Raw genomic sequence first — 27,839 nt, forward strand, 5'->3', positions numbered from 1 at the left:
GCTTCTGAATTGCACTATTATGCATCGGCACTAATACAGGTTTAATTCATCTTTCCTAGAGGTTTTTTAAAAAATTAGTTGCACTTATCAGAAAGATCCATGACCTACCAGCCTTCCTCAAACTAGCTGATATTTTGGACTGCAAATTCCATCATCCCTAGCAGATTGCCTGTGCTGATAGAAGGTTTTAATATTTTTTATTGTAAATAGATGTTGTTTTATGTTTTGGTTGTGAGCCACCCAGAGTTTGGTACAAGATGGGTGGCTATATAAATGTTTTAAATAAATAAAATAAATAACAGTTGTATTGATGGCAGTTGTAGCCCAGAGTATTTGGAGGGTTTCATAGTGGAGAAGGCTACCTTAAGGTAGGGATTCCCCGGCTGGGGAAAAAAAGCGTTTTATGGATACTGTTAAAGTGCTTTGATGTGAAAGTGTTGTCTGTAGCTCACTTTCCCAAGTAATTAAGAGAATTTAAGGGGAGTGTTAACTGGTTTGATTCGGTTTAGTTGACAACATTAGAGACCTCCAGGACGTTTGTAATAGCTGTTTTTTCTACAAATATAAAAGTTGGATCATAATTATCTTCAGGAAGATGCCTGCACCTTAAGGAGCCTTTTGCCGCTTAGCTTCTCACTCCTGATTCATTGGAATATTATCTTTTTTAAAAACAGCTATGATAGGCAAGGCTTCCAGATAAAAGTTGTTACTTGTACAGGCCTGAGCCTTTTTGAAGGAATTTAAATATTGAATCTTACTCCTCCCTGTTTAAGCATTATATTGCTATTTTTATCCTATAAACCTGATCACTTTTGTTCAAGCTTAACTTCTGATAAATTCTTAACTGCCCCATACTTGGTGAGTCGTTCTCTTTCAACATTCTTTCTCATTCCACATTTTAAAATTGGGCTGCCTGAGAATCTATACTCCCTACATCCATTTCGTTATACACAGAGACACATACCTCTTGCATCCCCTCTCCATTTTGCTTGAAAACATAATCATTTCTAAAAATATCTAAAGGTATTTTTGTGGCACATTTATAAGCCATGTTGACCTTTTCCCAGATCAAAAAGCATTCCAGATCTACTTTTTCAGTTATTCCAAAATCAGACAGTTATGCTTGTTTGTACTGAATCAGATTATGACTGGTGGCTTCTTTACTTTCCCTTGTAACTCCTTGATATCCCAACACTTGTTTCATTCCCTGTCCAGTCAGATCATGTAATAGGTGGCTGAGTTTCTTTACAGAACTGGAGTTGTAACTTGAGAAAGAAAGGAGTCCTTAAGGAATAAACAGCTTCCTCTGAGACAAGGCACTGTGGCCTGAAATGTTCTTATGACCAATTATATTTTATTAGCACTATTTTGAATGCTGAAGAGCTTGTCAAAAGAAAAATACTAAGGACAAAACCAGATGATTTGTTTCCCAGTTGAAATTTAAAAAGTTCAATCTGACTTCAACAACATAGGAGTTCTGATTCCTGACACTTATTTTCCCATATATTCTGATTTGTTGCTCAGTGAAAGTCTCTTTGGGTATATTGAAGTATCACAAACTTGAAATGGAAATGCACAGGGAAGTGTGATATGTGGGGATAGCATTCTGTACTCCTAGTTGCCCTTCCTTTTTTAGTCAGGTTCCTGCTTCCTCATTATGCAGTTAAGCACAAACTATTATAATCTCATCCTGGAGAGGGTCTCTTTATGAAGTCACTGAGAGTCAGCACCAATTTGATGGCACATAATCAAAATCATTATGATACCTAGATTGGCACTTATTCCAGACTGATGTTTTCTTGCAGTCATTGAATTGTACCTGTCTTAGATCAGGTTTTTTTTAATCCATGTATGCATGCTTGCTGAGAAATAAAGGAATACAATTGTGATGGAATGGAATTATGAAGGCCAGGCTCAGGGAGATAAACGTGTTCTTAGTTCACTGGAGGAGCATGGGAAATTCAAGAGGATGAGGCTGGCACCTCCCTGAGGAATTCATGGTGTTGTGGCTGGCTGGCTTGGGAGCTAGGTTTCAGTCTGGGGAGATTTTCTGTCTAGAGGTTGTAGCTAATAAACACAGTAAAACTGGATTTGCATTGTCTCTTGGAGTTCTTTGGGCTAGACCTGACAACAATAAATACCCTGCTTAGAGTGCCCTTTTGGGATCAAAGCTAGTTACTTCAGCCCACCCCACTTGGTCCAGTAGAAGGGGCATGTTGCAGACCCCACTAGTCAAGGAATTTCAACTGGCAGAGGGCCTTTTCTGCTGTGGCCCCCACCCTATGGAACAATCTGCCTTCCGAGGTCCGGTGTGCCCCCTCTCATGGCCTTCAGGAAAGGGGTGAAATCCTGGCTGTGCAGAAGGCCTGGTGGCCGGATGGGGGCTTGCAGCAGTGGAGGTGGCTTGTGGGGTGATTGACCTTGCCCCCCTGCCATCCAGAATGTTCTTTGTATTTATGTACAGGGTTTATAGTTTTTATTTGATTTTTAATGGATTAATTTATTTTAACTATTTATGGGGGATTTTGAATTGTTGATGGGGTTTCTGATTTTAATTGTGAGCCGCCCAGAGACACCCGTTGGGGGGAGATGGGTGGCATACAAATTTAATAATGAATACATACATAAATAAAGATCGGGGGTAACAAATTCAAACATCAAAACCAGTACAGGTAGTCTTCACTTAAGGACCACAATTGGGATTGGCAACTCTGTCGCTAAGTGATGTGGTCATTAAGTGAAACAACCTGTGACCACACCTAACTTACAATGTCAGTTCCACTGTGGACATTAAGTGAATCTCCTGTGGTCATTAAGTGTGATGTAATGTCATCACAACTTGCAATTTACTGCTGGCTTCCCCATTGACTTTGCTTGTTGGAAGTTGGCTATGAAGGTCACAAATGGCGACCATGTGACCACAGGATGCTGCGACCATTGTAAATATGCACTGGTTGCCAAGAGCCCAAATCGTGATCACATGACCCTGGGGACGCTGTGACCATTGTAAGTTTGAGGACTGGTCATAAACATACTTTTTCAGCACTATCGTAAGTTTGAACAGTTACTAAACAGGGCAGTAGTTAAACAAGAACTACCTGTAGTAAAAAATGTAAAGCATCAAAGAAGTAGAAGAGTGAGAATAGTTTAAAAGGCCATGTTAAATTGATGAGTGTGGCTCCTGTACATGAGAGGCAGAATGAAAACATATGAGCAGTTGCCAAAAACCCATGTATTTTTCAAGTGAGGCAACTGTGGTGGTTTTTAATTAGGTAGAACAATGTTGAAATAGACATCAGCTTCCAAAGTTAAAATCCAACCCCCTTTTGGGACTATAATTCTGTAATAGATAAATAGTTGATTTAATATTTTCTGAATATAAAATCAGGGCAGGATATACATGTCCTCAGAATGATGCACATTGGGTAGAAAACTGTATTAACACTATAGCCTGTAGTAAATAACCCCTTATATATTGTTTTATCTGAATTAAGTCTTAGATTCTGAGCAAATACTTCAAAATTATATTTTGGTGGAATGTAATTTTACAAATAATATTTATCTGAGAAGTCAATCATTGTAACACTGAAATTAAAGACAGGAATGTTCTAAAATGACTTTCATATATAGGTAGTCCCTGGGTTACAATGGCAATTGGGACTGGAATTTCTGTCGCTAAGCAATGCGGTCGTAAAGCACGTTACATGACTGCATTGCTTAGCAACGGCAATCCCACAGTCCCGGTTGCCATCGTAACCCCAGGACTATGCAGGTCATTAAGCTGGAAGAAGCCGCAGTTGAGTGTGCAGGTGCCGTGGGAGCGCCATGGGGATGGGGGTGCCACAGACAGGTGCTAGGGAGCGTGGGCAGGCAGGGGGTGCTGCAGGCAGGTGTGCGCTACAGAGTGCAGGCAGGCAGGGTGCTGCGGGTGGATGCATGCTACGGAGTGTGGGCAGGTGGTGCTGGGGCTACAGAGTACAAGATCCCTGGGGCTCCTCAGGAGAAAAAGCAGCAGGAGCGACCTTCTCTGCTGGCTTTTCCATTTATTCTGTTTGTGAGAATTTGGCAGGGAAGGTTGCAAATTGTGATCACGTTCTTGTGGCTCACTGCGACATCATAATCATGACCAGGTTCCTGAGCGCCCAGATTGTGATCACGTGACTGTGGGGTAGTTGCAGCAGCTGCAACTTTGTGGACCAGTATTAAGTCCCCCTTGTTCAGTGCTGTCATAATTTTGAATGGTCACTACATGAGTAGTCGTAACTTGAGGACTACCTATATGTAATTTGTTATTGCTGTCCTGCAGTCTTTAAAGCTGCAAGCAGTAAATTAAAATGTTGTGCTGATTATTTTGGGTTCATTACTAATTAACACTTTTTATTTAAGCTGGTGCATTCAGAGTGTGCCAAGGATTTCTAAGCAGATGTTAGGAATATTGCAACATTTTCCTTAACCCATTTCCTGAACCAGACAGCTGTTGGGCTTGTTCCAAATCTACTTGCTGAACCAATCAGCATTCTTGTCTCTCCTATCCTTAATATTTTGTTTCTGCCCCAGCCTGAAGGTCTACCAATCAGACCATGAACATACGCAGTTCTGCTGCTATTTATGTTTACTTTCTCTTGTGCTTTTCCCATAACTGTGGCTTGCTCAGAAGTATTAATAGCAATTAGTGGACTACCCAGATGTTACTCATGCCAAGTTTCATAGTGTATCCTCTTGAGCATCCCAAAACTGAGATCTCTTGGAGCCTGGATATTGGACTAGATAATTCATTGATGTTACAAGGTTATCCTTCCATTCTTGCATGCACTATAAGTTTCTATTCATATGTTGCAGTATATTGTTCTCATAAAATGCCTATTTAAACAGGGAGTAGAACACACAGTCCAGAGTGGGCAGTATTTTTACTAGGACCACCAAAAATGGCACAAAAGAATGTGCAGACTTTTGAGTTTCCTAACACTTTTGTTGAGCTAAGTGGTACAAAAAGCAGGAGATGGAGACAAGAAGAAAGGTTCAAGTGCTGTGGAATTTCCTTTGGTTATAATCAAGGACAAACTATAAATTTTGGACTATTTTAACAATACACATTGTGTTCTTTTCCTGTGGATTAGAATGATTTAACCTTTTGGTATTATGGGAAGATTCTGTTGGTAGCGTCCATAATCTTCCTGTATTTTCTAGAGCTATAACATACAGTAAGCATCAGCTATTTATATGCTTAACTACTCTTAAAATGTCAAGCAATTTGATTTCCTGGCTCTGAATTTTCCTGATGAGAATTTTTAAATGTAATCTAACATTGTTTTTCTAAGCAGAAGCAAATTATCTGAAGTAATCTTTTCTTATATTAATGTTTTCATGATTAGAATACTCTTCCTCTGGGCACTGGGTCAGGACGTTGGGTGAGATCATCTTTTAGCTGTCATGTTAAGTTTTTATTACTCAGGCACAATAAGTTTGGCCGTTTTAAATCTGTTTTTGTTTTTGTTTTGTTTTGTTTTTAAGTATTGTGGGATACCCAGTGTCCCACTAAGTGGACAGCCGGATGGATGGATGGATGGATGGATGGATGGATGGATGGATGGATGCCTTTGGCAAAGTTCTCATCAAAACCTCTGGAGCAAAGTTAGCAGATATGGAGTAAAAGGCCTGTCCATATATAACTGGTTAAAAAGCTTTTGTCTTTTAGGATTGAATATCAACAGTAAGGAAACTAGCAGTCAAGAAATATGCTGCCGACTAGTACTTGGTACAGTAGCAATGAAGGCCTTGGAAAAGATACTCAAATGCTGTGATGTATCTATCTACAAAGATCAGAATCATGCAACCCATGGTATTCCCTGTGACACTCTATGGAAGTGAAAGTTGAAGAAGCAAACAGTATTGACACTTTTGAATTTTGGTGCTGGAAATTCTGAGAATGCCACAGATAGCCAAGAAAACAAACAAATGGATGATAGAACAAATCAATCCAGAATTCTCACTTGAGACAATGACCTGGCTCAAATTGTCAAGTTTTGGATCCATTATGCGAAAACCTAGCTCTCTGGAGAAGTCTATAATTTTGGGAAAGGTGGAAGGAAAGAAAGGAAGAGGATATCCAGCAGCAAGGTGGATATTAGCAGCAATGGCTACACTATTGGAAGATCTGAAGGACCAAGTTGGGCACAGAATGTCCTGAAGAGAATTTATCTAAGTGGTTGCTAAGAGTCGGCACTGACTTAATGGCACAAAAAAAAGTGGTTAAAAACAGAAAGAAAAGAACAAATTGGCAGTTTAAGGGAAGTAAGAAGTGGGGTCCCATAGGGATTCTTTTGCAGCCAGGGTAACTTATCATTTATCTTGATTGAGCGGTAAGCAGTGAGGTGGCCACACTTGTGGATAATACAAAACTGTTCAGAGTAGTAAAAATCAAGTGTGACTGAAAAGTTCCAGAAGAATCTCTTTAAATTGGGAGAACAGCCAGTCAAGTAGTAAAAAGCAATTTAGTTTAAGTAGGTGTAAAGTGATATACATTCGGGGAAAACAATTCTAATTTCACTAACCCATACACTGATGCACCTGAAGCTTTGAAAAGCTTTGGAAAAAAAAACACGATGTTGTTATTCGTATGTATTGTGTGTCTGCATTAAGACTGTGCACGTTTTAAGTATTTGAGATCTTGTGCTAGTGTAAGCACCTCTTCTTATTCTATTCATTATAGTAAGCTCTCTTTTCAGGCTTCTGTGTAAGCTTGGAAAAAAGTGTTGCTGCTTTAAGGGATGCAATTATTACACTGACCATCAGCCAGGCAGTCGGTTTGATATTGGCTATTCTCTGTTTGGCAAAGTAAACACAAATCTTTCCACAAGGTTTACAGATTAAGGGTTACTTTTTTTTTTAAATAGAACGGTAATGATTAAACCTGATAACAGCAAACAATGAAGAATGGGTGCGTGGGATCCTTGTACTTGTTCAATACACTTAGCCATTATTTCTTCGTCTGTTTTGTAATGTTTATGCAGCCGTTACCAGTCAATACATCTATGGGTCGTCTGTAAACCAGGCGTTCTTAACCCGGGGACTACCTGTAGTTCTACACAAAGATTCAGTTGGCTTTTCTGCTTTAGATTGGATCTCTTTTAATCTAACAATATGCATACCCTTTCAAAGCGCAAGGGTGGCGCTCTCATTCCTCATTAATATAGAACTTTTAGAATACGGTGTACGGTAACACTGATCTATTGATCCTTCCAACAAGGTGCATGAATAAAACAAGATTACCATTTATAGAACAAGTAGTAAAGGTATGTCTACAGTTATTCTCAACTCAAATCCAACATTCTGTCATGTTTCTGCCCTGGCTGTTACAGTCTTTGTGTTTGGCACATCTCTCCATCTTACTATAGTACTTGTCAGTTGCATTCTCACCAAAATAAATTACTAGCACGTATTAGGTACATACATTGGCATTAGTATCAATGGCTGTGGAAAAAAATCAAAATGTGTAATACCTACATTTGTGGTTAAGCATTCATGCTGTGTTATACTGTGCCAGTAGAGCACATATGCTTATATATTTCAGGTTCTGACAGTTTTCAGTATTTGCATGTACTGAAATAGTTCCAGTGAAATTAGGTTCTCATTACAGTAAGATTTAAGTAATCATTATTTAGCTTCATTCATTAGATTGGCTAATCGTAAATTCATAGTGGATTGCCATCTAGTGGTAAAGATAGGAAATGAATAAAAATGTGTCAAAACATGAATGTGATGAGCTTAATATCCATTTAATCCCTGTGAAAATGCAGGATATAAAAAATACGCTGTTTAAAATAATGACTGAAGTTAAATATTAGAATTATAATTAAAATGATGGAGTAGCTAAATAACTACTGTAATAATCAAACAATATTCTCCCAACTTGTCATTATTCAATATCTGAGTGGAATTGTATATAGTTGTAGTATGGACCTATGCATTTTTACATGTAAATTCAATTGTGTTATTGGAATTTAGTCCAAGATAAGATGTTCAATTGCAGCCTAAACCACTTGTTGCTTTAAATTCCTTGTGATTTAAGTAGGTTAACAGAGTGAAAGATTGTGACTTTGCATGTTTTTATTACATAAAGTACTTGAATTTCATTGTTTTTTTCACTGTGATTTTTTTCAACACTATAGTTATATGTATTTGTGTATTTATTTATAGAAGGTATACACTGTTTTTCATTGTGAAAACATTATTGAAATGATGCTCTTTGAAAAGCTATGACTATCCAATACAATAAAATACAAATATATAAAAATAATAAAGCAATAATACCACCATTAATAAGTAATAATTAGAGCAGATAGCAAAAAGTTAGATAAAGAAAATAAAAAAGAGCTTGGGTCATTAGTCAGATTTTTAATTTAAGGTAGAAATACTTTACAATAATAAGAGCCTATCTAATCTTCTTAAGGAGTTTGTTTCATGTAGTGGATTACCAATAAAGAGAATGTTGGTCTCCACATCACAACTAATGAAATACCAGCTAATTGTGGTTTTACCAGCAAAACATTTCTAGAATGCAAAGAGCAAATAGGCATATATGGAAGTAGATAGTCCTCCAGTAACCTAGTCCGAAGCTGGAATCTGGCTTGGTAACTGGTTGACATTCAGTGTGGAATCTTCAACACAAAAAGATTGTGTATGATAAAGACCCCTTGAGTACCTTAGCAGTGGCATTTTGCAGTAGCTCCTTAGAGGGAATCCCCATGTAAAGTGTGTTAAAATAATTCAGTCTTGAAGTTATTAATGATTAATGCAATAACCATTAATTCCTGATTAACCTTATCCAGAAAAGGCTGTGTGAATCATGCCAACTAAAGCTGGTAGTAGATGCTTTTAGCCATTGATGATTTTGCAAGCCCTACCCAACTACAAACCTTCCTGCAGGAGAGTACAATATCTAGAATGCCTAAAACTAAACTCGATATGGGAAACACTCACAGAACTTCACTCTCACTAGGAATTAGCTTTACTTATTTACCTTTATGCAGTCTATCATTGCATGCAAACATTGGTTATTAAGGTTCATGGTCTGCATGCAGTAGAAAAGCAGAAATGCATGTCATATTGAATGTCACATTGGTGCCACCTTGCTCCAAATTTCCCGTGTCTGCATCAGTTATAATATTGGGGATCAAAAACAGGATTAAAAGTCTATAGTATTAGCATTACAGGTAAATTGCTGTTATGTATGTAACTTCTATTTTATGTTCATTGTTCTTATTTTCTGATACGTATTGAGTACATTTTCTTATGTAATTGTTTTCTTTTACTTTTTAGGTCCCTTCCCGGTACCACAGCAGCTGAATGTGCATCAAATTTGAAGAAGATCTACACGGTACAAACTGTACAGGTAAAAACATGTGTTAATCATGAGAATTATATGATGGAATATAAAATTATGATGCTCCCAAATTTTGGGATGGAAGGTCTCTTACATCAAAGGAGATTGTGACCATCTTGCTTGGTATCAGTGTATTGATTACTAGTGATTGCAGAGAATTTCAGGCAGTGTCTTTTGTGGCTGGGCCTGGAAATACTAATCACTGCAGCTGAAATTTTTGTGTGTGTAAAGCATGGGCTTTAGAACTGAGCTATGATCTTCTTTCTAAACAAAGCAAGGTAATTTCATAATGTTTGCTGGTATGTGTAAATTAATAAAATCATTATCCATCTAGATCTTCTGGAGTGTTTATAATAATATTCCTCCTGTGACAAACCTGCCACTAAGATGTAGTTATCATTTAATGCGTGGAGAAAGACGACCACTGTGGTACGTATATTCAAATGATTATTGTGTTTTGGGAACCTGTTGTATTTCTTAGAAAAAAAGCAATATATAATAAGACATTGGGAAGCAAAGAATAGAAGAATATTAGAGACTTTTTACTGTGTCCAACAAATATGGGATGTTGCATTACAGTGATTCGTGTTTGTCTTTCAAAGCTTCATAGATTATGTTTGTTAAAAGTTCATGTTATGTAATATAATGTTTGTCTATTGTCCATACATTTGAACTAAAGCAAACTTTGCAAAATTTTGGTAAAACTTTACTGATGACTGCTTGTGACAGATGCTGTAGAAAAGCAAGAGTCTACTGAACTGAAGTACTAGTTTACTTACTCAGAGGGAGACTTGAGTTTGGAGTGATAGACTAGTTGACCCGCTTTTTCATGTAATGGTTTACTGCTCTTCCTTGAAGTCCACACTGTATCAGCAGCTTTCACTTACAATTATGGTTATGTCACCTGAATCATATCTTAAATCAGAGATGAGCAGCCTGTAGGCCCCATTTGCTCTAGTGGTCCCTCCTCCCAGCACCCCCCCCATCATGTTGTTAAATTTTGGCAGCAAACTGGCAAAGAAGAGTAGTGAGATTTACCAAGTTTTTGGTAAAACAAGTAAAATAGGTACATTTCATCCTATTGTAAACTGTTTTACTTTAAAAACAACCAACCTTCCCCAAATGAAAAAGGGACAAAAATTCCATCATCACTTCTCCAATAATGTCATCATATAATTCAATTTCCCCCTGTGGTCATCAGTTACAATGTAAAGTGAAGCCTTCATCTCTTAAAAATTGCTTTTACTGTCTAAAGTGTTCCCCTGTTTGTCAAGATAGAAGTGTTAGTGGTTATTTCAGAATGTTTAGTTATTGTTTTTTCTACATTGGGTTAACCACCAAGAGTTGTCTGATTGCAGTAGGATATAAATGTGATAGTAAATAAATAATTTCAGGAGAGTTTTTGCTTTACTAAACGAACTATAACAATATATATTTAATATATGTATAAATTTGTGAGTATAATTTATAAATTAAATGTTTTTTGGATTGAAGTTGGATTATTTAAATAGTAGTAACATTTTTGTATAAGTTTTTCAACTGGAGAATTTGGCTGACAACACTAAGCTAATTTCTTTGGCAGAGATCTGGAGACTGAAAAGTTCAGAGAAAAAAAGAGAATCCTCATGATTGAAAAGATAAACTTCCATTATGGATGAGATTAGTGCCAGCTGCAGGTCTTGGTGGACATAGGCAGGGCATGAGTACCTTACTTATTTGTTTTTTTGTTTTTTTGTTTTTTTGTTTTGTTTTTTACATTAATTGGGTCAGCTGCCCCCAACCTGCCAGTATCCACATTTGTGTTAGAAATGCCACAGTCATGCTGATTAGGGATTCTGGGGTGTATTTGTTTAACTGACTACCACAGTAAGTCACTGACTACCACAGTCTATTGATCAGAAACTATTAAAATAGTAAGTAAAACAAGTAAATGAGTAATTAAAATTAGTAGTTAAAATCCTGGACTAAAAATATTTTAAGGGCCTTTTGAAAAGCTAATAAAGGTGGTGAGTCCCTCAGCTCTGCAAGGAGTGCATTCGAAAGTGCTGGGGTAGTAACAGTGAAGTCCTGATCCTAGGTCATGGCTGAATGACCTTATGGCAGTTGCAGGTGAACCTCCTCAGATGATCCCAGTAAGTATTGGAAACTCCCATAAATAGTCATCATTTCAAATAGGCTAAATGTAGGCCATCTAAGGCTTCGAAGGTCATGGCCAGAATTTCATACTTTGTCTGGAAACAAAAGCCAGTGCAATGTTTTGGATCTGCAACCTCAGTACATCTGAAAGATGTCAAATTGGGGGATGTTGGATTCTGATACATACTCAGAGTGCTGGTCATCTATTCAAATCCTTCTGCTGATCAGTTCTGCCATTCTTCCTTCTTTGACAAGGGTCTGGGAGATAATCTTGAACAGTTTATAAATCTCTTAGGCAGAAAGCAAAGATTGTAAAAATGGTAAATAAATTAATCAACTGCATATATTGATTTCCAGTGCCAGTGTGTGATAGTGAAAGTAATATAATCATAGAACATAAGGATTGAAAGGGATCTTAAATATCATCTAGTTGAAGTCTGTGTACATCAAATTCCAAACCTTGAAATTATGAAGCACAGTTTTAGTTTCCTGGCATATATTGTACCAATTGCCAGCCATTGGTTTGCCACCCATCCATCTAACCTTTTTCCTAAGATTGAGGAATACATTTTAATTCTAGAGATGCTGCAGGTAGGCTTTAGTTTTTTATCGTGTTGAGTGTTATTTTATGCAGGGCAGTGGTTAATCTCCACTGAGAAAATTCTGCATGCAAGTGGCTCAGATTCAGCAGGTTATATAAGCCATATGGCAGTGTTGTCCAAACTTGGCCACTTTAAGATGAGTGGACTTCACTTCCCAGAATTCCCCAGCCAGCCATCTTAAAGTCCACTCATCTTAAAGTGGCCAAGTTTGGACAACACTGCCATATGGAGTGGGGAAAATTATTTTGCTAATTTAGTTTGTTGGTCTTGGGACAAAATAAAGAACTCAACAGGACACTGAAGCTAAAGCTTGTTGGTCACCATTAATTCTACTTGGCCCCCTTCTGTTTTCTGAGGCTACTTAATCAGTGCCACATAACTCAGGAGAAGCAGAAAAATGCTTTTAAAAATGTTGCTCTTTAAATGAGATGATATTCTAGCTCTCTGCATGATATTTCTATGGAATAAATTTAGCCCTGCATTCACACTGTTGCCGAAGTATGTAGTTGAGTCTTGTTTTTCCCTAACAAATCAGGGAAGAGGAAAGCAATGCCAAAGGAGGTGTATGGAAAATGAAGGTCCCCAAAGACAGTACGGTATGTTATTTTAATATGCATATAATTTTATGGCGAGGTAGCAAGATATATTAATGTAGGGAGGCTCATATCACATTTCTAGTTACATGAGCTATATGAAGAAGATTTTGTACCTGAGAGTGACCAAACAAAAAGATTGTTTTTGTTTGAATGGACAACTTGGGACATTTAGAGCATTTTCTAGTGTCACATACAGTGGGGCAAAAAAGTATTTAGTCAGCCACCAATTGTGCAAGTTCTCCCACTTAAAAAGATGAGAGAGGCCTGTAATTTTCATCATAGGTATACCTCAACTATGAGAGACAAAATGGGGGAAAAAATCCAGAAAATCACATTGTCTGATTTTTAAAGAATTTATTTGCAAATCATGGTGGAAAATAAGTATTTGGGCACCTACAAACAAGCAAGATGTCTGGCTATCACAGACCTGTAACTACTTCTTTAAGAGGCTCCTCTGTCCTCCACTCGTTACCTGTAGTAATGGCACCTGTTTGACCTTGTTATCAGTATAAAAGACCCCTGTCAACAACCTCAAACAGTCACACTCCATACTCCACTATGGCCAAGACCAAAGAGCTGTCGAAGGACACCAGAAACAAAATTGTAGACCTGCACCAGGCTGGGAAGACTGAATCTGCAATAGGCAAGCAGCTTGGTGTGAAGACATCAACTGTGGGAGCAATAATTAGAAAATGGAAGACATACAAGACCACTGATAATCTCCCTCGATCTGGGGCTCCACGCAAGATCTCACCCCGTGGGGTCAAAATGATCACAAGAACGGTGAGCAAAAATCCCAGAACCACATGAGGGGACCTAGTGAATGACCTGCAGAGAGCTGGGACCAAAGTAACAAAGGCTACCATCAGTAACACACTACGCCGCCAGGGACTCAAACCCTGCAGTGCCAGGCGTGCCCCCTGCTTAATCCAGTACATGTCTGGGCCCGTCTGAAGTTTGCTAGAGAGCATTTGGATGATCCAGAAGAGGATTGGGAGAATGTCATATGGTCAGATGAAACCAAAGTAGAACGTTTTGGTCTAAACTCAACTCGTCGTGTTTGGAGGAGAGAGAATGCTGAGTTGCATCCAAAGAACACCATACCTACTGTGAAGCATGGGGGTGGAAACATCATGCTTTGGGGCTGTTTTTCTGCAAAGGGACCAGGACGACTGATCCGTGTAAAGGAAAGAATGAATGGGGCCATGTATCGTGAGATTTTGAGTGAACACCTCCTTCCATCAGCAAGGGCATTGAAGATGAAATGTGGCTGGGTCTTTCAGCATGACAATGATCCCAAACACACCGCCCGGGCAACGAAGGAGTGGCTTCGTAAGAAGCATTTCAAGGTCCTGGAGTGGCCTAGCCAGTCTCCAGATCTCAACCCCATGGAAAACCTTTGGAGGGAGTTGAAAGTCCGTGTTGCCCAGCGACAGCCCCAAAACATCACTGCTCTAGAGGAGATCTGCATGGAGGAATGGGCCAAAATACCAGCAACAGTGTGTGAAAACCTTGTGAAGACTTACAGAAAACGTTTGACCTCTGTCATTGCCAACAAAGGATATATAACAAAGTATTGAGATGAACTTTTGATATTGACCAAATACTTATTTTCCACCCTGATTTGCAAATAAATTCTTTAAAAGTCAGACAATGTGATTTTCTGGATTTTTTCCCCCATTTTGTCTCTCATAGTTGAGGTATACCTATGATGAAAATTACAGGCCTCTCTCATCTTTTTAAGTGGGAGAACTTGCACAACTGGTGGCTGACTAAATACTTTTTTGCCCCACTGTAAGTAGAAACTTGTTAGTAAAATAGGAATTTCCTTCCTTTTCTCTCTTTCTGCATATCTTCTCTGTGTTCCCATGCTCTGTTTGGGAGGAAGATTTTTTAGCACTCCAACGCTCATCAAGTGAACACTGATTTCCTCTATAGCTTGCCTTGTCTTAAGGGTTGGAGTGACTAACAGCATCTAAGTTTGCATATCGTACTCAAAGTAAGATTGTTCTAGTTTTGATTTAGTACAGTGCATAAACCTGCAAGTATGATTAAATTAAAAGTTCTGCTTATCAGTGATTAAAACCCATGCCTTTACTCTGTTTCTTCTTTGTGTCTGGCATTAATAGCCAAGATGTCCAGGTTTAGACTTTGAGCCTCTAGGAAAAGGAATTCTAAACCTTGTGGGCAGTCAGCAAAACTGTACTATATGTACAGGCAGACAGGTGATATATTAAGGGTAAATGTAAGAGTAGTCATCAACTGGGATTTATAAGTAGACAAATTCATATAATTCCATGCAGAGTTTATTAGAAAAACTGGCACAGGAGCGATAATCTAACCAAATCAATTTCTAGAAGAAAGAATCCCCCTTCTCTGTGCTCTCAGTTATAAAAGAAATGTGCAGTGTATTTATAAAAGTGATTAAAAGGACATCTGTTATATTACCTGTTGAATTTAGCAATTTGCAATCCATAAATATTCTCCCTGCAAACAGTTATGAATGTAAAGTTGTAATAATATGCATAGCTACAATAGCATGGTTGTTATTGCAAAAAAATATCCTGCAGGCCAAACTGGAGATGTAATTGTTACTGTGGCAGAATCAGCATCTTAATTTTCCTTTTTTTGCTAGTCTGCAGTTTGGAAAGAGTTACTGTTAGCTACTATTGGAGAACAGTTTACAGACCACTGTGCAGCAGGTAAGAACATGTTTTTATTATTTGATGTTTGCTTTAACTTGTGAGCATCTCATGCTTAAGCTTGCTGACCATTTTAATTCAGCTGGCCAACATTTGCTAGAACTTTCACATTCAAAGTGGATTACCTTTTTTGCCTGAGTCAGCTGATAGTAAAAAGCACTGATTTTCTCAAACTTTATCTAAGAGTGAAGCCAAGAGAAACAGTAGTTTCCTTCTAACAAGAAAAAGTTCAATTATATGTACATGTTTGACATGCCTGTTAGCGGTTCTCACTTTGTCTGGATTTTGTGGGTGCAGAGTGGAAACAAGGCTATCACCATACCTACACAGTAGGCTCAAAGGAAGAGAAAAAAATAAGATTTTAGGAAAGACGATGTTACACTATCTGCTAGCACTGTTGGCAAACAGAGTGGAAAGCTTGACTTTCATCCTGGTGTGTTGATTACTGACTAGAAAGAGAGCATTTCTTCTTGATGAGGTCAAGGCAAAGAAAGAGAGATTTAGGTCATAGAGTCAAATATATACTCAGTGAAGGAATCTAAATTAAAGTATCCCCAACAGATGGGATGGTCTAGTTTCTGCTTGAATACGTGCAGTGAATGGAACCCACTTCCTTGGTGGGTTATTGATTCCATTGTCAAACTGCTCTTATTGTTGGGAAGGGTCCCCCCCCATTTTCAGTTGGATCCTGCCTTTCTATAATTTACATCTGTTATTCTGTGTCTTGCTCACTGTAACAATGGACAACCTTCATTTGTGTGACATCCTTTCAAGTATTTATTTATCCCTTAACTCTGTTTTTTATACCATCACATATTCCTCCCTTAGTGTTCCATACTCTTGACTCAACATACCATGTTCTTTCAGTTTAAATTTATTGGTCTTTGTTTTACCCAGATTCACCCTCACTGTTCTTCTCTGAACCTGTTCCAGTTTCTCTGAATCCTTCTTAAAGGATTGTGGACACAGTGTTGGAGGTGGGGTTTGACCAACACAGAATAACACAGAACAATTACTTTGCATGATTTGGAAATGATACAATATAAAATTACATCTACCTTTTTGCACCCATAACACACCACTGATTCATATTCTGTTCGCAATCAGCTCAAATTTAGAACCCTTTTCACAAAATATCATCAAGCATGTATCTTATTAATCTTGTTCCTGGCATTTGATTTTTGTTTCCTAAAGTGAAAAGCTTTGCATTTATCCTCATTAAAATCTGTTCTGTTATTTTCAGCTCAACTCTGAAGTTATCAATATCATTTTTTAATTTTATTTTTCTTCTAGTATACTCACTATCCTACCCAAATGTGTTCATCTGCGAACTTGATAAACATTCCCTCTACCTCTTCATCAAAATCATTAATAAAAATACAGAGTACAGTGCCCATACCTGAAGCTCTGATACTCAATTATCTCTCTCCATTGTAATAAGGAGCTATTGATTAGTACTTTCTGTGTACATTTTTCAGATAGTTACGTATCCATTTATTTGTCATGCCATGCCATCCATCCCATACTTAACTAATTTAAAAGGTAAATCAGGGAAAACTTCATCAGATGTGTTACTAAAATCAATATAAGTTACATCCCATGTTCTACGAAATAAGGTCAAGAACTATTCTTGACAAATCTATGCGGACTTCTTGTAATTGCCATAATTTTTTGCAAAATGTTTACAGATTGATGTCTTTATGATCTGCTGTAGAATCTTCCCTGATACTCATGTTAGACTGATTGGTCTGTATTTAACAGGATCTCCCCCCTCCCCTTCTTGAAGATGGGGACAAGATCCTCTTGTCACCTGGTACTGTATTAGTTCACCATGATTTCTTCAAGAATGTTTGGCCAGACAATCAGTTTGTTCCTTCAGTACCGTAGGATGCAATTCATTCTGAGTTTCAGCTTTGTTGCTACAATCTCTACACTTGCAGGCTGTATGTATGTACTCTTCCTTGATGACCTGCCTCTCTTTCCACATTGTATATGTAACTTCTGTTCTCAGATTTTTGTGCAGCCACATTAGTTTCTGCTGCCATCCATTTTCTTCCTGTCATTAGAATTTTGCTTTTAGTATCTTCCTTTTTAGGAACTCCCACCTCTCTTCAGCTCCTTTTCCTATTAGCTTCTCCTGCCATGGATTCTTACTTATCCTTGCTTGGAATCCAGATACACAGCTGACTATACTGAACCTTACTTTTTCTTAAAATCAAGAACCCCAGTGCTATAGTCACTTTCCTCCTAATGTTCATGCTGCTCTCCTTGACTAAGACTTCCCTGTTGGTTAGTATTACATCAAGTATAACTGATTCTCTTATACAATACTTCACCCTCTCAAGCTCAATATAGAAATATTCAGGTAGAATTTTTAGCAGTTGCATGTAAAAGAACATAAACTTGTATTTTCATTGTGATTGTTACACCTTATTTGCTGTGCTCATTTGGTGTGTCTGTGCTTATGTCTGTAAGGTAAGAGTTCTGTAATAAGTTGAAAATACCTATCTACCTACTACTGACTCCAAACAGCTCTGGGTGGTTCACAGGTAAAAAGCATTAAAAACAGTACCATAATAAATGAAAATAAAGAAGTAAATGGCAAAGATGGCAAAGATGACAAAACTGGATAGGAACGAAAAAGAACAGATCCATGCAACCCAAAGGAGGCTTCAGTCATCCTTGCCAAAGGCCTGGGCAAGGTCTTTAAAAAACAAAATAATATTGTTTCTTCCAACAGATGATGAAGTAATTGGTGTTAGTGTCAGTGTTCGTGACCGGGAAGATGTTGTTCAAGTCTGGAATGTAAATGCATCATTAGCAAATGAAGCTTCAGTTTTAGAAAAGATCCATGAGCTTCTGCCCCAGACATCTTTTAAAGCAGTTTTTTATAAACGTAAGTGGTCCCTGCACACAATGTAAGTAGAACACAATGTTTATAAAACTGTATCAACAAAATCTGTTTAAGACTCATGAAGTATCTTGTTTTTCAGCCCATAAAGAACATCATGCTTTTGAAGGTAGACGTGGGAGACATTAACAGGACAGAACTCAGAAGGTTTTTTGTAAGATCATCACAACAGAAAGATGGATAAAACATTTACAAAAGCACCACAACCCTTAGTGCATTTTTGAGATCTTTGTATTCCTCTTGAGCCGCTGGTACTGAAAAAGCAAGAACTGCTGCCTCAGTAGCTGATACTATTTCAACTTCTCAACTCAGAAAGTCAGTTTCTTTTAATATTCCTTTCTTTTTAAGGTAGAAGACTACACTTAAGCAATTCTCAGTATCTGCTTGAACTGCAAATGTGCACAAGCATGATTTGCTGCTTTTTTTCTAGATTTGTTGTACCTAGATAAATAATAGCTTAGGGAACCATGTTTTCTGAATTTGTTTTTAGACATTCCTAACATGTTCATATCTACTCATAGATTTCTCCCAAAAGAGGCTGAAATGTGCACTGTTCTAATCTACGATGACAAATTCAATCATACAAATTCTGCCCAAGCTCCATGAAATGAATGGCGCTTTCACTGCACCTCTGCTATCTGGCTTGCTTCCAGCATCCTCAGCTTTTGCACTGATAATGCCCAAAACAGAACTGCATTCTCAGTTGACGGGCTCTCTTCAGTAATCACCAAACAGAGCCTATAAACTGAGAATACAGTTCTATTTTGATGAAGTCTGGAGATACAAGCCTTTAACAAACATTGACCTGGTTCACACCTGTTAGTCACCCACATTCTTGAAATTCTAAGCTGGGCAATGTTTAGATAGAAGCACTGTTTGTGATTATGTATCTACTGTGATTTCTGATAGTAGCAGCAGTTGAATTGCTACAGTTGTGCTGTTAGTGCAAAGACTACAGTCAAGTGTGAAGCAGTCAATTGTTAGTTGATGTCTGTTTGTTTTATGGCTATTTCAAAAACCTTATCTAGAATAATGAATGATTTTTCGACGGGGAAACCCTACAACTTTTATTTCTTATGTTGTTTGATTTTTTCTTAGCTTACTATATTTTATGTATCTCTTAAAAACAAATAATGCTCTCTACTATGTTCTCACTTAAAATAGGAAACTTCACATGTCCATTCTACTACACTTATAATAATATACCTTTTTTCCCCAACATCCTCATTATGATAATAACAGATATGTTTTTTATCCCTTAAAATCAATATCAAATGAATAGTACCTTTATGGTAAACATAATTTTGTGTAGTTGCAAGTTACGATAACGCCTTAAGTACACTTTTCAATGTAGAGAGAAGTCAGTTATATTTTAAAGCATGAATGTGAAGTTTTCAAATTAGTTTGTGTGATTTCCTCCCCATACTAATTTATTGGAGGTTGCAATACATTTTTATTTTTTATTACAAAACCAAAGATTTATTTAGTTCCTCACCAGAGGATGCCGATGTGCTAGAGGGAATGTTCATTCCCATCTAAGCAGAATTACTGGATTAGTATTAGTATTTTGAAAATTGTTCTGACTGCACTGATATCAACTCACATTTAATCATATAAGAGGTGGCTGTTGGATTTCAGTACATTTATGAATCAAGTTTCTCTTTTTAATTTTGTACTAGTTCATCTGTATTTATGAATTAAACTTGTGCATTTAACAAACCTTATTAAAAGTTTTATAAATTCATGTATCTAGTCAATAATTACATTTCATTATATATTCACTCTTTAGAAACATAAGATTTCTCAGATCTCAACACACACACACACACACACACTCACACATCATTTTTCAAGAACTTAGTAGTGCTGTATATCTACAACTGTTAACAAAATTTGGAGCTGAAGAAGCCATAAATAAAATGGCAAAAAACATAAATGACTTTTGTCCCATTGGGAAAACTCTTGATAGGTGGATTGAAATATTCATTTAGGACATTCACAAGGTATTCTTAGGCATACCACTCTCTACTTACCCTTTATTTTATTTAGTCTCTGCAGTAATCCAGGAAAATATAGAATAGTCACTTCCCCATCATGTAGGCAGAGCTATCCAGTAGAGTTATTTTGCAGCCCATCAAGGTAAAGGAACCTTCAGAAACTTGTTGATCACATTCAGAATGCGCAGTCCCTGGAGCTTCCCATGTATTTGATTTTTGCCTGTCTTGCTTATTACATTTTTCTTGTGAAATGACCTGCTGAGTCATGGAATTGTGGGGAAGGGGGATTCAAGCATATGTTCAAAGACACTGTTCAAGATCATTCCAAATTTTGGCTACTTCCAAACTTGCTTCTGAGTGAAGTGCTTCACGCTGGTTGTGTAAACAATTTTTATGCAGAGTCATACCAGTCCATCATCTTGACAGCAAAACTACCATGGCTGCCCTACTGTGTAGTCTTGCAGGGTTTAGAAGCTTCCAATACCATCAGACAAACTATTTTCCTGGGCTACCTAACTGGATAAATAGTGGAATTCCTCCTAGAGAATGGTATCTGCAGTAGCTTAAACCACAGGGCTATTTTGCCGTTCGGCATCACACGTAGACTTGGCCCCAATATATTTTCTATACAGGAAGCACATTCTGTGCCTTAGACAGATATACCTGTTGTCATTCCTTCTACTTTGAGCCTGGCAACATCTCCACTGGACTCATATCTGAGCTACCCTTAAATTGGGTGAGTATCTCTATGTTGGATCAGTCCAAAAGCCTGTCTAGTCCAATGCTCTGCTCCACAGTGGTCAACATTTATGGGGAACCCTAGAAGCAGAACGTGATAGCTGCTTCCCATTTGGCTTCCCCAGCAGCTAGCATTTTGAGGTATATTGATTCAGAATATGAACTGGAGTGAGCTATTGGGAATATATCCTGTCAACTTTCACATTTAAACAAATATGCTTAGGACTCTTCCTCTTTTGTTAATAATTCCACACAGTACTTGAGTTCTCATAAGACTTGGGTTTTGTGCCAGGAGCTGCTCTTGGCCGGGTTATAATGCAAGCCTTCCTCCTGTTTGTGCTTCTCAATGAGAGAGGATTTTTTCAGTTATACAAAGAGTTGTATAGATCCCCAGAGTACAGTGTTATATTTAACACAACGCCTTTTTAATGTAAATTCCTCTTAACAAGAAGGGCTGTCCCTGAGGCATCCTGATTAAAAGAGCTGCTACAGCAGTAATTACATAGTTCATCTAAAGAAATAATTTGTAGATGTTATAATTCTGAGATAAAGCCAGATCTTTTCTAATTTTAGGTTCTTTCCCAGTTTTCCCCAACTGCCTAGTTTTCCTACCTTTTCATTTATTCATCTATTTTTCTCTTCTTGAAAATTCTCATGTGAAATAAAGATTTGGTCTCATGCCTGAAATAGAATATTATGCTATATGACTACTCTTTTCCCTGTAAAAGCTCCTGTATTGGTGGGTCTTATTATTTTACCTTGGCTGTGAACTGAACTCTAGTATTTCAGTGTTTCAAATCAGCAAAATAAAATGGCCAAATTTCAGGTGGGTGGGTGAGTGGGTGGGTGGGTGGGTGGGCAGGCAGATGGATGGATGGATGGATGGATGGATGGATGGATGGATGGATGGATGGATGGATGGATGATAGTTACAAATGTATCAGTGGGTCTTGTTTGCATGAAATTAACAATGTGGTCATATTGTGTGGTGTTGTGCAGATTATTTAACCCATATGAATTATCAACTAAATCAGAAAGCACTTAATTTAATCCCAAACAAAACCAGTTCTTGCTTTTGGGGGGGGGGGACTAACTCTCCCCAATCAACTAACTCCACTTCCATGTTATACAAATTACTTACCAGAGAATTAGGTTAACTTCCAAGACAGATTTTATCCTAAAGAGGTCCTGAGAAAGCACTGGTTCCCTAGAAGCTGCTGTCTCAGTCTCCTTAATAGTTTTCACTTCTTCCTCCCCCCTTTTTTATATGGGGAAGTGAAAAGGGGGTAGAAAGTGGTAAGACTGGCAAGCAGTCCCCCGGTTTCTTCTCTGGGAGAAGAAAATAAAAAAGGCAAAAAGCAGGAAGATAAGCATTGGAGGAGAACCAAGAAAATTTGGGAACATCTGCACTAGGAGAAAGTACAAGCGCTTCCCAGGTCACCTGTCTGAAAGGTGGAAGCAAACCACTTTCAGTTTCACTTTTGCTTTTCTTGCACTCTGCCAGATGATCAGAGGCATTTCAAAGGTTTCAGGACTGCCCCCTTCCCGTCAGTCCACCAGTTACATCCTGCACTCTCCCTGCCCCCAAGTACCCCAAGTCTGGGTTCTTCTGTGAACCCAGAACATTCTTACTGGGTCTTTTTGTGGACAGTTGGCCCTGACTATTAATTCCTTAAAATCGTTTTGGACTTTGGTAAACATCCAGGTTCTGCCAAACATGCTTATAATAGTAAGATATTCTTATTTAGGAGTTCTGCTTTGCCAAGGAAAATGTGGGTGTTTGGGGCTGAGTTTAGCAGGACGATTTGGCCATTTGATGTTGTATTAAAAATGCTATTCACCTTTCCCCTTTGCAATAATCTCAATGCTTAGGGATTATTTTGGTATTGCTGAGCTCTATACATTAACAAACTAGAAGATTCCCAAGATGCATCTCCTGTTTCCTACCATGCCTAATAAAAGGGACCCCTTAAAGCAAAAACGTTCTCTTGGACTATTCAGCTGCTTGTATCCAGAGACTTTGTTGTCTTTGATTCTAAAAGTTGTATATAGTCACCATGACTCTGTGTGTGTGCATTTGTGCATGTGCCTTCAAGTCAGTGTTGACTCCTGGGAACTGTCTGGACTAGTCCTTGCAGTTTTCTTGGCAAGATTTCAGAAGTGGCTTCTCATTGCCCCCTTCCCAGGCTAAGAGAGAGTGACTGGCCCAAGGTCACCCGGCTGGCTTTTTGCTTAAGGTCGGACTAGAACTCCTGGTCTCCCAGTTTCTAGCCTGATGCCTTAACCACTGCACCAAACTGGCATTCTGGTCACAATGACTAGTAGCCATTAATAGATTCTATCTTACATGGATTTGTCTAATCCCCCCCTTTTTTTTTGTTTGCTTGCTTTTTGTAATCTTGCATGTCTATATGGTGACTATTTGAATTGCATTATTTTATATAGGAAAAATCAATACTTACTTTAAAAAAAACTCTGCATTGATTTTCAGAATAAGGGCAAAGAAGGCCTTAAACGCTCCACTTGGATGGAAGTAAATATCCTTAATAATAATTTACTACATTTATATGCCCCCGACTCCCGGCTATTCTGGGTGGTTTACAATGGTAAAAAGGTTGAAAACAAAGAACAATTAAAACACAAAAACAGCAGGAGAAAAAGAAACAATGATGGCAAAGAAAACAACCCAGAGGGGAACAGAAAGGAAGAAGCGAGTGTCAGTCATCCTCACAAAGAGCCACATCTGTAAGGCCCTTCAAAATACCAATTGGGTGGGAGCCTTAAAGATACAGCCACTTGTTTTTTTTTTTTAGTTCTTTCCATAAAAAGTTTAAGTATCAGTAATGCCTGCAAACTTGGGGTTAGGTAAAACTAGGCAAGGATGGCCATTATTACTCCTTGAGGGAAAAGATCTGTTTCCAAATGATAAACACAGGTAACTTTATTTAGCTCATAATAAGCCCATGGGGTTGGGGGCAGTGATGCGCTAGAACTGGCTCACATCGCCTTGTGAGAGTTGATGGTTAAATTTTCTGGAATTTTGTGAGCTGGTTGACAGCAGAGCTGAGCCTCACTGTCTAGCATGCCAGTCAGCTGTTCTGCTAGCGGTATGGTGCAGTGGCTGCGATGGAGCCGCAGAGCCGGGTTTTAAACATCTAGCAGCACACTGCTGGTAGGTTTTTTTCCCCCTGTTTGTGTATCATTATTGTTCCATTTGTGCATTCTATTTGATCCAGTGCTTCAGGAGTTGGCAGCGCTTGGCTGACCTTGTCTGGATCAGGATGCCAAGCAGGTTGGACTGGGTTAGTATCAGGCAGCAAACCACTAGGAATTCCAGGTCTCTAGGCTAGACTCGTCCAAGCAGTCACTGCAGAGTCGGTAACGACTGAGCGCAGATTAAAAAAAAAAAAAAAGGCTAGACTGGAAAATCACAACACTATCCCAAAAGAACGCAATTGCGTCCTCTTCGTACTGCTGCCAAGAAAATTCCATGCATGTGCCCGTGGAAGCACCTGGAGTTGAGTTCAGCTTATCTCTGTTTGAACCAATATGATCTAACTTGCAAGAAACCACTGTATTGTAAGTAAAGTGTGTAGACACACACATGTATTTCAGCATTTTCAAAAATGCCATCTCTGACAACAAACCATATATACTTCAAACTCACTTCAGGAGCAACAACTGATAATCTCACAGGTTTATGTTGCCTGTTAAAGAACATCTGGTTCGGGAATGCCTGATTGCTAAGAAGTAGTGAATAGCCCCACTACTACCAGATGGAGTTGTAACATTAGGTCCTGGGATTCCCCAGCTTGAGAAACAAGATTTATCTGTTGAAAGGCAAAAAAAGCCGGAAGAAGACTTGAGAGATGGTGTATCAATGTCTAAGTTTTCCTTCACTTGTCTCCCAAATTCTGCATCTTACCTATGCTTCAGTGGAAAACCCCAAAGAAATCACACACTTTTATCACTGCCAGTTAATTAATTGTTAATTTCAGGCACAGCGGGTACAAAGAAGTAATAGCATCCCAGGGCCCAAGTCCTTGTCAATGTATTATTTCTGCCAACTGGAAAATGTACAGGAAAATACTGGAAATGTTCCCCCTGCCATGAGATCAATTTTAAAAGCTATGAACAGAGGTATGTACAGAAATAGATTTGTTTTACTGCCAATAACTCTGAATGTAGCCCCCCTGCCACAGTAATTAGCACAGTGAATTATCTGTATAAACATTTTCACATGTACCAAAATGTCAAATTTCTTCTGATTATTCTTTACTTTTAAAAAGTTTAATGAGCAGTTTCCTGTGTTAAACAGTTCATCTACTTGTAATGATTTCTCTCAGGATCAGGAGGGAGGAATTAGAGGAAAGATGAAATGAAGGTATCCAGAATTTTGATCTAAAATATCACCATCAATCTTAACTGTACTTAACTCTGACAGATTTCCTAATTTTCTAATTTGACAGGTTAACGAAGAATAAAGTTCTGTCAAAAATCTCATACAGCCTGAAATTTGCAACTAGCCAATTTGAGGAGAGGATGGGAATTGTATTTAATATGTGAGAATAACCATGTCTAAACCAAAATAGAGTGAACTCCATTAATTTTTTGTTAATCTTGAAAATACTTTTCCCCCCACTCCTGCAATAATATTAAATAATAACTCTGGTCACTTCATGATACATAAATGCTGTTTTCCTGGCAACAGTATGGAAATGCCTTCTTCTACTGTGATTTTTTAAAAACTTCCTATAGTCTACATTTCCTGTTAGGGATTTCCTAATTAGATACCAACCACATCTGATTGTTAGCTTTTTGAGATCTGGCAGGGTCTAACTTTTTGCCTCATCTAAGTTATTGAAATAGATTAGTAGTGCAGGATTTTTTTTTTAAAAAAAGAATCTTTAAAGAAGCTAACCATTAGATTACCCAGTATAACAAGGTAGGGAAAACATACAGAACTGGAATTTTTTCTACCCCTTTATCGGCAGTAGCCATAGCTGGTCATGTGAATGGAGCAGTTAGGAATATTCTGAGCCATTGTCCAACAGCCTTTTCTGTAGGAATCCATTGGTTCCCCCCCCCCCCTTTCAGGAATTTATTTTTCTGTAGGCCCCATCCAGATCTGGCCCATTTTTAACTTGATCTTTCTTTTGCCAACTTCTACCCTCACACCAAATTTGGCCCAGTTCTGTTCTGTTTTTGAAGAGTTATCCTGCTGATGGACAGAGCTCTAAGTTCCTTTACATTGTTTCTTTCCAACCTTCTGTTAGATGGGGAAGAATAAAAAAGTATCAAGTACCAGTTAAAGGGAGAGTCTACTAACCAAGATACCATCTTCTGCTGGCCATTTCAATCAAAGTAGTCTAATGGATGCTGGAACACAACTGAAAACCCAGCAGACGGGCTGATATAAGCGGTGCAGCTTTGCAGAAGGAAGAATGTAGAAAGCTATGCTATTTTACTTAGAATGAAACCTAATTCATGTAACCTAACCCTTACCTGAAATTTTCCTAGGCAATCTACCCAAAAAATAATGATTAAAGAACCCCTGACAAACCCATACAGACACATTCTCTAAACAGAAATCTTAACCAGATAATAAAAATTATAAATAAATAATATTTAATATTTTTATTAATAATAATTAATAGCTAATAAAAAGCCACCACAGGAGAGTGGCTTTCACTTTTTCTAGAGTATTATAGAATCCACATCTTGAATAGGATAGTCAAAATAAAGCCATAGATTTATGCACTGTGCTTCCACAGAGCTGAAAATAGCTTCAATTAAATGGTGAACAGTTATGTATCATTCTGATCTAGAGTTTATTTGCAACATACATATTGTCAGAGTCAGAAATGGACTAGGTTAGCATTTCATCCTTAGTACAAGAATGCCAGGACCATTTTTAATGTACTAATACAGAGAGAGACAAAAAAGAAATTTGTGAAACTACTATTGGCAAGGGAAATGGTAAAGCAGAGATTGTTGTATGTCAGAGGAAAGCTTGTGTGAGGAAAAGGTAGTCCAGAGGGGTAGAATGAATAGGCTTAGTGAGGAGACTGAGAGAATAAGAAGTTCTAATAACTTTTCCCTGCATAGGGAAACAAGGACATAGCTTCACACTATGATTTGTCTCCTATAATGTAAATAGGAAGTTATAAATGTGCTACTGTAAAAATAGGTTATACATGTAAAACTGGCAAATTCTGGACAATCCCTAAATGATACTCCCAAATGTACCATTTTTGCACCATAGTGTTTTTGTGGCATGACAAAGAGATCCCTTTAGGCAAGCAAAGGAAAAAGTTATTCAAGGGACTTTGTAACTTAAAACAGGGTAAAGCATCAGGGATGATGCTAGGTAAGAATCTCGAGAAAGACCTTGGAGACCAAGCAAATCCCAGAAACCTGGCTCAGAACTGAGATAATACTACAAACATGATAGTGCCCAGATAAAAAAGAGAAGTGCCCTGAATAAAGGGCAAGGATAAGGTCCAAAACAAAAAATGAGGCCGTAAGGATAAAACAGAATAGAGACATTGAAGTTGGAATTTGGGGTAATGAAATAAAACCTTGATAAAATGTTTCTTGATTAAATTAAATCTGATTAGAAGTCTAAAACAAAAAATCTTGCTATATGGCTCAAATAGGTCCTAGTATGGTAAACACAAGGAAATGTTAGGGATATTGCTAGGAAGTTATGTTAGGAGGTGAAATGCTTCAAAAATCAAACTATTTGTTTCCTGGCAAGGTCCTTGATTGGTCA

General features: G+C 38.0%; 1 protein-coding gene across 1 annotated transcript in view; it reads left to right on the plus strand.

The window, feature by feature from the left end:
* Positions 1-20,073, plus strand: part of EIF4E3 (eukaryotic translation initiation factor 4E family member 3) — a 21,200-nt gene extending 1,127 nt beyond the window's left edge. Inside the window, exons 2-7 of the mRNA XM_007432355.3 lie at positions 9,319-9,391; positions 9,717-9,811; positions 12,656-12,716; positions 15,352-15,418; positions 18,159-18,314; positions 18,412-20,073. Of these exons, the coding sequence (XP_007432417.1) occupies positions 9,319-9,391; positions 9,717-9,811; positions 12,656-12,716; positions 15,352-15,418; positions 18,159-18,314; positions 18,412-18,458 (499 nt within the window). The 3' untranslated portion in view covers positions 18,459-20,073. The remainder of the gene's footprint in view (positions 1-9,318; positions 9,392-9,716; positions 9,812-12,655; positions 12,717-15,351; positions 15,419-18,158; positions 18,315-18,411) is intronic.
* Positions 20,074-27,839: the final 7,766 nt, after the last annotated feature.

This window comes from Python bivittatus, unplaced genomic scaffold (genome assembly GCF_059951505.1).
Source record: "Python bivittatus isolate LINGU-HERP-01145 unplaced genomic scaffold, Pbiv_v1 ctg000080_np1212, whole genome shotgun sequence".
Taxonomy (NCBI): Eukaryota; Metazoa; Chordata; class Lepidosauria; order Squamata; family Pythonidae; genus Python; species Python bivittatus.